Source organism: Ciconia boyciana, chromosome 1, assembly GCF_034638445.1.
Source record: "Ciconia boyciana chromosome 1, ASM3463844v1, whole genome shotgun sequence".
Taxonomy (NCBI): Eukaryota; Metazoa; Chordata; class Aves; order Ciconiiformes; family Ciconiidae; genus Ciconia; species Ciconia boyciana.
The window spans coordinates 160,288,501-160,300,872 of NC_132934.1; the positions used below are offsets into that span (position 1 = coordinate 160,288,501).

The 12,372-nt window shown below is 36.9% G+C and overlaps 1 protein-coding gene across 1 annotated transcript in view; it reads right to left on the bottom strand.

The window, feature by feature from the left end:
* The window catches only part of PCCA (propionyl-CoA carboxylase subunit alpha), a 300,137-nt gene that overhangs the window by 152,856 nt on the left and 134,909 nt on the right, over positions 1-12,372 (bottom strand). The window contains exons 14-16 of the mRNA XM_072849938.1: positions 12,093-12,167; positions 6,830-6,898; positions 5,895-5,970 (exon numbers count right to left, since the gene is read on the bottom strand). Coding sequence (XP_072706039.1) covers positions 5,895-5,970; positions 6,830-6,898; positions 12,093-12,167 — 220 coding nt within the window. The remainder of the gene's footprint in view (positions 1-5,894; positions 5,971-6,829; positions 6,899-12,092; positions 12,168-12,372) is intronic.

Sequence of the window (12,372 nt, forward strand, 5' to 3'; positions counted from 1 at the left end):
TCCATTTCTTGTAGTTTTTCACTGCCACAACACTTTTTTTTCTTAATTAAAAAAAAACCTCCTCTGACAAAAAAAAAAGTACCTTATCCTATGTCCCTTCTCCTGCACCAATAATATTGCCTTCCTCTTTTACTTGATCAGCCTGTACTTCAATTGCCCCTCCCTCTTTCTCCTCCATAGTGCAGTAGTCTATAACCCTTCCTAAACTACACGCCACACCGTTCCTCTGACAAACTGCCATTCCCGCTCCCTCCCCTGCAACCAGCTTAAGAAAAAAATGAGATGAGAAACAGGAGAAGAATCTTTCCTCATGCCAGCATCTGTGCTCCAAGCTGGTGTTGCCGAGCATCCTGCAATGTTCCCTTCTAGTGGTTTTGAACGAAGTTCGTTGCTTTCCCTTCCCCAGTTTTGGTTTCCACACTGACACACTTGGGAACCTGCTGGTCCCTGTTGCAAAGGGTCAGAGAACAAAGAGACTCGCAGAACTCCCAGCCACTGTTCCCTCTGCTGCTCAAAGGGGAGAATCCACAGTTCAGCTGTATGACCTGTTGCAGCACTTTTTTTTAAAGCACAACCAGGAAAACGAGGCCTGTTTCATTCTTTTTTAAAAACGGACACTATATGCCTTTTGCAAGAAAACTGGCTTACACACAAGGATTGTTTTGTTCGCAATACCAATGAGCACACTTGCATACCTGCATGGGAACAGAATACAGTACAGCATAAAACTTACAAGTATCACTGCCATTGAGAAGTATCTTTTAAGTTAATATATACAAGACAAAAACATTCAGTAATTGATGATGTCTGGATTTAATTAAAGTTTATTGTGAAAACTTTTGTACCTGAAAATTAATTTATTTGAAATATATGATAAAATAATAAAATTAAAGTGGGGTTTTTTTGTTGGGTGCTTTGTCTTGGAAAGCCAAGGTCTTCTCCACAGTACTAAGCACAGTACTCTCTTTCCTCCCAATTAGTCTGTTTACAGCTGCAAAAACTCAAGACAACAGTTTCTGCTGCCACTGTTCTGGCAGGTCTCCATTTATTTAACTTCTATATTCCTGTTCCCCTCAAACATTCACCACACTTATTTACCACTTTTGTGTTTTCTATGATTGCTCTTTTACTCAATGATGGAAGATTCCCCCACCCCAGCTGGTGGCTCCCTTATTTTCCCCTCATTTCTACTCCTTCTTGCTCTATCTGCTGCTTACTCTTTCCTCAGACACTCCTTTTTCCACTCTTCTTTCCCCCAAATGGTCTACTACATTCTTCTCTCCCCACAGCAAGTAGGATCTCAACAGATAACAGTTGACTTTACACAAAGACTGTTAATTTCACGTTACTGCTTTCTATTTGAATCAGCAGGGAAGATAAAAAGCAAACAGAGGTCAAAGGAAAGATTACAGGAATCTCTGCACTCAAGGACATGAGCTATCTGTCCAGTCAGACCTCTGGTGATCTGATAATCAGTTCTACTTGCTGCAAAAATGTCCATTCCTTTTCTTTAAATAGATAAAAACAATTTTCATACATAAACTTTCCAGAACTTCATACTGGCTTTTATATACACCTTTAAATGAAAGGATTATTCAGCATCATAAATTACATGACAAACACATGCTAAAATCTTAGAGAAACTGGGAAGAAGGAAATCACACATCACGTTTACACACACAGTAGACACACTGAAAGGCATTCTTCCAAGACCCTATTTCTGTTGTTCAAATTAAAAAGAAGAAACAAAACCTTAAGTTTCTGAAGAAAAGTGGCATGAAACAAGAGAAAAATAACTACTAACAACAGTGCAAGCTCACAGGAAACAACTCATGCCTCATCCCGATGACCAACAGTGCCTCCATGCTTGACGATGTCTGGAACTTTTCAATATTCACAAATTCTCCTGTAACCACTGGATAAAACAAAAAGTGTATCTGCTTGAGACAAACCTGGGTTAGACCCTGAACATTGATCATCCCTGAACTATACTGGAAGACCCATGGATAAAAATGTTACCTAATTAGACCTTTCCTCATTCAGAAGTCTCAACTGAGATTTTGAATTCAGATCAGTTCTCAATGGAGGAGCTGGTTCCTATCAGAATAATTTAGAGCGTAAAGGACCTTAAGAAATCACTTAATCCAATCCACCACTTAAAGAAGTGCTATCCTAGACTTTCACCTGCTCCCATTAATAACACTAGATATTACACAGGAAATAAGATGCAGATTACATTCCCATGACCACATTGAATGTATCTTGAGTTAGTCACATTGTTAGCGTCTACTAATGAACAGATTGTACAATTTCTTATTTCAGTGTGTGCAAGTTGTCACCAGCCCAAACTGTAATAAAATGTTGAGGCAATAGGTATTTTCAGAGCATAGCATTGTTGCAAATATCACAATGTGATTTATTCAGCATTTATAATCAAGATACTGCTATTACAGGCACTATACAATGCAGTCTTGGTTGCTTAAAATATTATTTACTCAAATTCTGCATAAGTCTGCTTTTTTTGCAAGTATTAGATTACATTTTTTGAAAATTTTATTAATTTAATTTCCTTCATGATGTTATCAGGCAGATTTAACTGGGAGGGACAGGTGAACCATGGGTTCAAGGTCAGGTACTATCCAGTCCTAGAAAACAAGTCAATAAAGGCTGTAGTCTGAGGACTTGTTTCCCATAAGTGGAATAGAGCTAAAAGGGAATGGGTAACTCTTGGATATCCTAAAGCTACAGCAGCAGAAATTGAATGTCTGCTCATACAGCCAGTAGACAAGGAACAGCAGAGTAAGTCCTTGCACTTCACCCTGTCAGCATGCCTCCGCCCAGCCTGGATGAGTCACCTCCTGCGGGGTCACTGTGTCACTTCAGTCTCTGGATTCTCTGCTGGGACTGCCATGAATGACATTATATGGTGGCATTTGTTCCAAGAAGACATTTGTCTTCTAGGAGCTGGATAAAGACCACTGATTTCATGCAGGTCAGCAAGCAACCATCGAAATATTAGTGACTAAAAGTCCTTACCAACTTTTGCCTGCTTTGAACTGGTGACACAGAAGTGATGGGAAAGACTCCATCTTCCATTAGCAGTCCCCAGGCTACCCATTAGATGGTCCTTGACCTGCTACCCGGTCACCCCATCCCATTCCCACCCTATGCGAGTGAACATGCATTTTTTCTTACAGAAATGTTGCAATTCTTGAGAATTTAAATCTAAATTGTCACTATATATTATCAGTACAATTCACACGGACTTCAGCTGGTAATGCTTAGCTAAAATGCTTTGTAACTCAGAAGAAGAGACTTGTTACTTACAGGGAAAAATACACTGCCTCTAAAACACAAAGCAAACATAAAACCTGCTTCCAAGGAAATTTGGGGGGTGGGGTGGGAAGGGGTGTTTCAGAAATAGGAATATGGAGCACACTATTCAGGAAGACTATGGTGATCTCTAAATAGTTATGTACAGGCTCACTATTCAAATATAAAACCAAGTAACTTCAAAGCTAGGTAAAAAACTATTCTGTATCTTTTACTACTAAAACTGACTCAATTATGGAGAAGACTTCATATGTGAGGCACTTAAGATCAAGGTGGTTTAATATTGTTTTACATAGCGCCTAACATTTTAAAGCAGAGATATACACAATTTTTTTTAGAAAAAAATGCATGAAATTGCTTTTACTTTTCTGGTGTTTAATTATTTTTGTCCATTTAAATAGCAATATATTACTACTTCTGCATCTCCTGTTAGGCTTACGTTAGAGACAACTCCTCTGAACAAGGAGGAGTTCTGTACATGTCAATGCGGTTCAGAACATTACAGATAGGACAGTTTCTACAAACTGCCCTATCAAGCATCATTCACACTACACAAGAGACAAAATACTTTAAGATCCATAAATGTTACATTTTAAATAAACCCTGAGAAGAAACTACCGGCTGTGTAAAACTACACAAAAATCCTGTTGGTTTTCAAATGGAAACCACTGCTCACCACAACTAAAAAAGTGTTCTGGAAATTCATCTACTTTTGAAACCTGTGGTAAATTAAAATTTGTCCTTTGTAATACTTTAAAAAAATGCATTTCCCCCCCTCCCCCGTATTTCATTTATTAGCTCTTTCAATGTTTTTAATAGATGAAGAGCTTTTTCACAGGTAGAAATACTACAGAGATACCAGGTATGAACACTTAAATGCATACATGCATACTAATAAAAGACTGGGGGGGGGGAACCAAGCATGCAAATTTGTAATTTTCATATGTAAGATGTCATATCCTTTGTAGGTATTTATATATCTGTGGAACTGTTATTAGGTACATACACATCTGTGTAAAACACCTCAGAACAAACAATTAGGTTCCACCCCATATTATAGCACACAATAAAAGACCATGCTCCACACACAGTTCCAATATTCTCATTAACTATAATCCTTCTAGCATAATTTTCTATTAATTCAAACTGAGTTTGAATACAGAGGCTGTCTCCATTAAAAACAAACAAAAAAAAACCAACAACAACAAAACCCCCACCTCACATCAGTCTAGCTATAGTGGTATAAATTTCGCTCTCATATAAATTTACTCAGCTGATATACAGCAGGGGTTTACATCAGCACATTGTACTACAATAGTCTAATGGCTCAAGTTGCACCAGTATAAATCCACTTTAGAGTTATGCAGTTCATTTACAATGGCTAATCCTACCACCTATGTATCTATACTGTGGTAGAGGGATGCTTGTTTTTGCCTAGATAGATAAACCTTTCTAGTCTGACATGGCATTTGTAGCATTCAGCAGTTAAAGTGTTAAAGCCAAATTCAGTGTTAAAGCCAAACCAAGTTTTAGAGAAACACTCATATGATTGAGTCACTCATGAACACTCATCTGCTATACGAGGTCTCTCCTGCTCCTCCTCCCAGTCATTCAGAGAAGGAATTAAATAAGTGTTCCAAGTCTTTCTCCCATCTCAAACCATGGAACAACCCGTCCAGCAACCAAAACAAGGAACAAAGGCAGCAAATCCTCCAACAGTTTCCTTCCCACCTACCCTGGTTCTTCAAGTATACTGACTAGTGACTAGAAAAAAATAACTGCCTCAAACATCACATAGTTAAGGGGTAAAATGAAGATTTTTTGCCACATTACAGTTCCCTTCTCTAATCATCCCCAGGAAAAGAAAGGATGAGAAACCCAATTTTTCCCCTCTCCTATGAGTTTTCCTTCCTATTTTCCATAAGACACAGAGGAAGATCTAAAGATTTCTCCTACACAAACCATGACTTCCCTCTCTAAAACTTAAAAGGAGTTAAAGTGGTCATGGTTGATTCACCCCTGCTGCTTGGAAAAGCTAGAACAGCTACTTCTCCTAGGCAGTCAGTCAGCAAGAGCTGAAACACATTCCGATCATCAGCCTACATCTGTATTTGCCCAAACTTAAAGAATTACCTTGAAAAGAAGAAACAGATATACACAATCAAATACTGCATTGTGATATTATTTTACCATAATCAACGTATTAAAAGTGCTATAAAATAGCAACTACTTTAAATTTCTTACAGTATAGTGGCCTTTTTTTTCCTCCACAACATAATAAATAAATTATATGCTACCATTTTGTGAAAACTCTTATGAATTTAAGGAAACGATTTAAACATTTATCTCATAATATTCAAGCAAAAACAATGGAGAAAAGAAAAATGACATCTCTCTAGATTTGATGTATCTTCTCAGCTTAATTAACACAAGCTTTTCCTGTTTTAATTTGCACTTAAGAAGCGGGAACTTTACTCAATTTGCTAATTACTACATTTTCAAGCTGTTTTCTTGAAATAGATGGCAGCCTATCACACTAGGAACCAAATTTCTGTAGTTACCTCGAATTACATAATTGTCCAAAGCCTCTTCCATTCTTTTCAGTGCTTCAGCTCTATTAGAGCCATAGGTAATCAGCTAAAAAAAAAAAAAAAAAAAAAGTATTTAAGTTACCTAGAAATGAGATAATGTTTGTCTCTAGATTCTGAATAGCATTTAAAATGAAAATGGTTTGTAGAACTTCTGCAGTCACAAAAACATTTCTCATGCATTACTGTATCTGTGCTTCAGATGTCTAAAACATCAAGAGAAAACTAAGATCTCTTAACCCATTCAATTAAAGAAGGCCAATCACTTTTCCTTCATAAAACTTAAAGCATTTAAACAAGCTCTCTCTTCTTCTTTAGGCGCACAGAAAATTAGGAGAGGTTCAATGTCTAGTTGACCCTCCTGACTTCTAATGCTCAACTGCCTTCTAAGATTTAAGTGTGAATTTTTTTGACAACTGAACTCTGACTATAATGTCATATTTTCATTTTACCATTATGTTACTGATGAATAAGAACTAATACTAAGAGACACTATCAACCATTTATTTCACTGCTTCTTTTTGGAAGCCAGAATTACTGAAATTTTAGTTCTGGCTAGGTTACATTTAAAAGTTCTGGCTAGGTTACAAAAAAAGATAAATTAGCAGCACCTAAGTCTGAAGGTAATGGTTTCTGTTTAAATCAGAATCCTTTTAGTGATCAGAAACTGCAAGACAAATCATTACGGTGTCAAAAGATAAACAAATTTTTGTTTAGAAGTGACACTAAATTTCCTCTACTCCACATCTTCCTTCACTTCTTTCATATTCCCTTGAGGCATGTTACGCCTAGCACCTTTAAAATACTGATTTACCAATCCTTCAATATACTCTCCCTCCTTTAAAAGATCTGTGTACAATATTAGTGTTTCATAGCTTTAGAATATTCAAAAACAATCATCAACTCACTTTTGAGATCATAGGATCATAATAAATGCTAATATCACTTCCTTGTTGTATGCCACTGTCAACACGTACCTTCAAAAAATAAGAAGCAAAAATAAGTATATATTGGAAAAAAAAAAATTTCAACATGAGATCAAATCTACCTGGCAGGCTTAAAACATAACACCCATGAAGCTTATCACGTACATTTTTTTCCCCTTGAAGGACTAGAATAATTATTTGTTTTCAGAGGAGCTGGGAGGGGGAAGGGGAGCTTTTTCCTCCACCAGGAAAAATTCTTGCAAGTTATTCTCTCCTTTAAAAGAAAACACGACTGCAATCTTCAGCTGATAGCCAAAATTCTCTTTTGTTCTCCTAGAATGCACAGTAAACACATTAAATTTGATCTAACAATTTAGGTTGTGTTACACACTCTAAACTTCATCTCTGAACGTATCCAATTCCGATTTAATCCCTGTAATAAAATACAGTTGTAATTATTCTTCTGTCTGACACCTGGCATGCAGGATGCCCCTTATAATCACATCCTTTCTGCATCTATATGTAATCATGTCCCCCATGTTCCGCTACAGCCCTTCTGAGGGCTCCAGTAGGAATACAAGTAGGGAGCATTCAGCAGGAACTTTGGAGCTCTGCTTATCAGCTCCATAGGAATACTGATCCTGTGGTTTTCATGTCTGTAACACTTTCCTTCTTTGCCTCACCCTCTCAACTGTAAAACATTTTTTGTTTTCTGTTGCTGCTGTTCCCCTGAGGCTTTAATGTTTACACAGCTTTTTCCATGGCTTTGCTTTGTAAGGACACAGCCCCAATTAAAGCTCTGATTCTGCAATATTCATGGAAAAAAATAACACAAGTTCAAAAACTTCTTTTGAAGAGGCTGATTGCTGTTAACCAGCCAACAAGTTAGTTAGTATATTGCTGATTCTTGTTTTCATCTCTCAGTTTGATTTCATCACTGTAGCAATGAGGTTAGCCATATAAAACTTTTCAAATGAGCAATTTCTGGGGAATAAATATTTATTAAATTGCTGCTTTTGAGCCCTGGAATCTGAAATATTGTTTAAAAACTAATCAAAATAACTCAAGAGTGATAAACACATTCTGGGGATCATAAGGATGGAGAGCTCCAATCAAAGCTGTTGAAGTAGGCAGGGCTCTGATATACCACATTGTAAAGGGGGTGGGAAAGAGGGTCCTGGAATCTCACTTAAATCTTCACCTGTGGGAAGGAACCTTTGTAATAAACAGCAGCTCATCTGTCTGCAGCAAGGCAGAAAAAGGTCAATGCAACGGCTGTTAGGCCTTTAATATTTTAATTTAGGCAATTATCAAGGGACCATATGTAGAACCTCTTGTCTACAGAATCCACATGAGGGCATGATGATGACTTTATTATCCAAATGACATAAAAAGATACCCTAGCAGGTGTACTCACTTTCTTCAGTAAGAAACACTGTCTGACCAGTTTTTATGATGCTCTGTTCTTTTTATTTTAAAAAAGCATATACTTATTCATATATTTGTATTTATATATTTATACTTATATATTTATGTTTATTTGTATAGCATATTTATTCATATGTAAAGGTAGTATCACTTCCATAGCATTTTTATCACATCTTATCTGAATGTGCTTTATCTATGCTTAACTAGGCCCCCTACTACCCATATCAGGTACGTTTAACATTAGCTACTGACGAGAAGGTCGTTCAGACATGTCATGACTACAGAAGAAACATGCAGTGTATTTCCCAGCTCCCCTTCTTCTAACTGCTAAACCATCCTTCCTCCCAGGATGTTTGCCTATATATAAAGTCAATGCATATATTCTCACATTCAAATCAGAAAAAATTAACTTACCTACTCAGTCCCAGATAAATCCCTTGCCCATAATATTTTTTGTAGTATACAATAAATACATATATAAGACGTGAAGGTATGACATACATACTCCACACATACTTGAATTATACTGTGACTTTTGTCTCCAAAGTAGCACCTATGAAGTGATTACATACAAGTGTTCAGGGGTGCTTTACATATGCACACATGTGCATGTAAGTATTTATACATGTATATAGTATTTTGACAAATAAAAAACTATATGAAAGGTGCATAATTCAGACCCAGAGTAAGCAGGTTAGTCAGACCTTGAAGTTGATGTAAGGCTTCTGAGGCTACTGACTGCATGCCCAGCCTGCTCTGTCTTTCTGTTGATACACAACATACATACCACTATACAATTTACACTTTTTCCTAAGTATAATATCCTCAAAAATGAAAAATTACAGTGAGAATTGAAAATTCTTTAAAAACTACAGCATAATTTCATTTAAAAAAAAAAGTGTCTGCAGTCCTCTGTAAAAGTTTAATTTTCATAAAATAAACTCAAGATGACTAAAAAAATGACAGCAGAAAAGAAATACATTTACCATCTTCAATTCTCTCTGTGGTGCTTACGTTTTCAGAGCCTAGTAACAGTAGGTGATTTTATAAACTATACGGTGTGACAGAACTTAATGAATATTGGATGAAAAAGAAACCCTAATTCAACAGATACTCGCTATAATGTGCTTAACTTGACAAATAATAGCAATACTTATTATTAGACCTCCAGCGTTTACTTCTGCTTAACATATTTCCTTTCTTTTACTCAGTATTTAAAATACCAAAGAAAGGCTATGGTTCAAGATCCTACTGTACCCTACAGCTCATTGGTATTACAGCCCCCAACACTTTTATTGCTGTTGTACTACCATTATGTGTTATTACACTAGGACAACAGTAAACTGAAAGATAAAAAAAGCTTAAGAGGAAAAAACAAAGCGCAGCCTATGTCCCAGTCCTGCAATCAACTATTAGTGCATCCAATTCCACAGAGGTTCTCGTATTTCTCCATTCTTTGCCATACCAGAGTCTAAGAGTTTTCTCATTCTGGTAAGAGTCATTAGAAGACCAGACTGCCCATCATACTGGCAAAGAGCAATGCTGGAGCTCTTCAGATATGGTAGTACATTCGCTGTGTTGTGTAAGAGCATTGAACATGAATGCTCACTATCATAATACGGGTTTTTATGGTTACCTATCTTAAGCTTCATTATCAAAGATGAAAAAAAAATTTATATTTACGAGTACCATGTTCTAAAAAAATCACAGACTACCTGACACAAAAATAGCCAGTATATTCCTATCTATAAGAAAAAAACCCTCACACAGCCATGCACACCAGTTCCACCAGCTTGAGCAGCTGACACACGGGCACAGGTAGACAATCAGAGCTAACGTGAGAAACAGAAGAAATGAATTGAAAATGCATTTGGCAATACACCACTCATAAGCTGAACTCGCTGTGACACACTACAAGTCTTTGCTAGCTTTTTTTAAGCCAACTTGTTGACAATTCTAAAATCTAAAATGCAGAAAACAAACACTGTGGCACATTGGGCCTGTAACACTGAACTTTTTTAGTCATATTAATTTTGTTCTTAGCAGCATGACATTCTCAGGAGATAAATTAGTTTCACAGTGGCAGAAAATATGTATTAAGACACCAAACCATGAGTGCCTACATAAAAAAAGCTGTTCTGTTTTTAATATGACAATAGAAGTAAACAGAAAGAGAACAGCCTAGACAATCTATATGAGCTCCTCAAACCATTGCTCTGAAGCCTCCAGCGTAATTAAAATTTCTATCTTCGGTACCACGATGGACCACGTGAAGCGATCAGGCATCTCCCACCCTTCATTTTCAATTCACCTCTCCGCCTAAGCACAACTCCCAGCCCACCCCATCTACCTGACAAGTGACAGCCCAATCTGATTAAATGCTTGCAAGGGAGGGGACTCATGGGCCTCCATGACAGGCCAAAAGTGATCACCATGGAGATACATAATTACAGCTGTCAACGCGTCTACTGTCCTGCTGGCATCAATTTGATTGCTCCCAGCAATAATGATAGACAAAGCTTAGTGTGCACTCTCCTGCACCCAATCACTTTATCTATTCCGTGGTCCATTTAGCTGACATGCAACATTCACACAAGCAAATAACAGCAGTAAGCAGAACATTTAAGGCATTTTAATTGTTTTTTCTTTGTATGGATGGCTCACAAGCGCAAATGTTATTACATAAAACTCCTGCTGCAGAATTAATTGAAGAAAGATTTGGTGGGACAAAGACTGTAGGGGGTATAGTTTGTCCATTATCACTTGTACTTTCAACAGGTCTCACGTTTGGAAAATTGCAAATTGCAAAAACTTGCAAGGGCAAAATGTTTGACATCCTGTTAGCTATTACAACATGGTGAAAACTTCTAACAACCACTGGAGTATTCATTATAAATTCTTATTAAATATACCCTTTGTTTCATTTAAAAAAAAAGTTTAGATACATCCAATGATACCTTTTTCCCTCATCTCCTCTTTAAGATCACATAATGCCTTTTAGATCTTCACAATTTTTTTCTGCTTTCAGGCTTTGAACACAGCATGAAGCCTTAAAGAGCAGAAAGGGTCAGGTCCCTTCGGAAAGTATACGGGCAAAAACAATTTAAGAAGCGAAATAAATCATATATCCAATAACATCTCCACATTTAAGATTCCTCCTGTAATCTTTCACTATTTTCTGTGCAAGCAATCAGACTGAATAATCGTATTCACAGATGGTACAGCCTTGTCATTCCACTAACTGACATAGCGTCATGTATATGTGCACTTATGACTTAGACTACCTTGATTTTACAGAAAGGCGGTGTCCTTGTTCTTTACACATAGCAGAAAACACTGTTTGTTAAACAGCCATTTCATATAGTCAGACTGTATCCTGAAACATGTAATAATCGCTGTAACAAATTTCCTTTTTAAAGTCTACAAAGCTAAACAGAAAGCACTGGCAGTTTCTCACTGGTTCACCCAGTTCTCTGTGCTTAAAGAGCTGACTCAACATTTCACTGTCCTTTGTAACCACCATGGCATTTTTACTAAAGCTGTGTTTGAAAAACTTAATCTAAAAGTTATAGAATGTAACAAAATATTTCAACATATAATGGTTTCCTGTTATACCCAATTTGAACATTTTAAACCCAGTTTGGAACTGTACATTTTTAAGCAGTTTTTCAGGTTGCACAAATAAGTATTGCCATGTCCTGTCCCCCCAGCAAAAAGCTGGAAAAAAGGTCCAATTTACAAAGCTGCTGAGTACTTATAGTCTCTGTCTATAAAAGAGACACCCAGTACCTACAAAAACCAGAACCAAGTTACTTACACTTGGCACGTGCAATGGTTCCTGATACTGAGACAGTTTACCAATGGATGGCAGGCCAAAAGATTTGTAGGGGTCCTGAAATAAAATTCAACATGAGGAAGCATTAAGTTTTTACAGATGCAGAGGAGATAACATTAAAAAGCTAGAAGTTTAACAGAAACCACTGCTGGAATAACTCTGTTTTCTTTCCCCAGAATTACTTATGTTGAAATACATTTCTTCATCCACCAACCCCTGCAACTCCAAATAAAGAAATGGAAGCATATAAATTCTCTTGCAT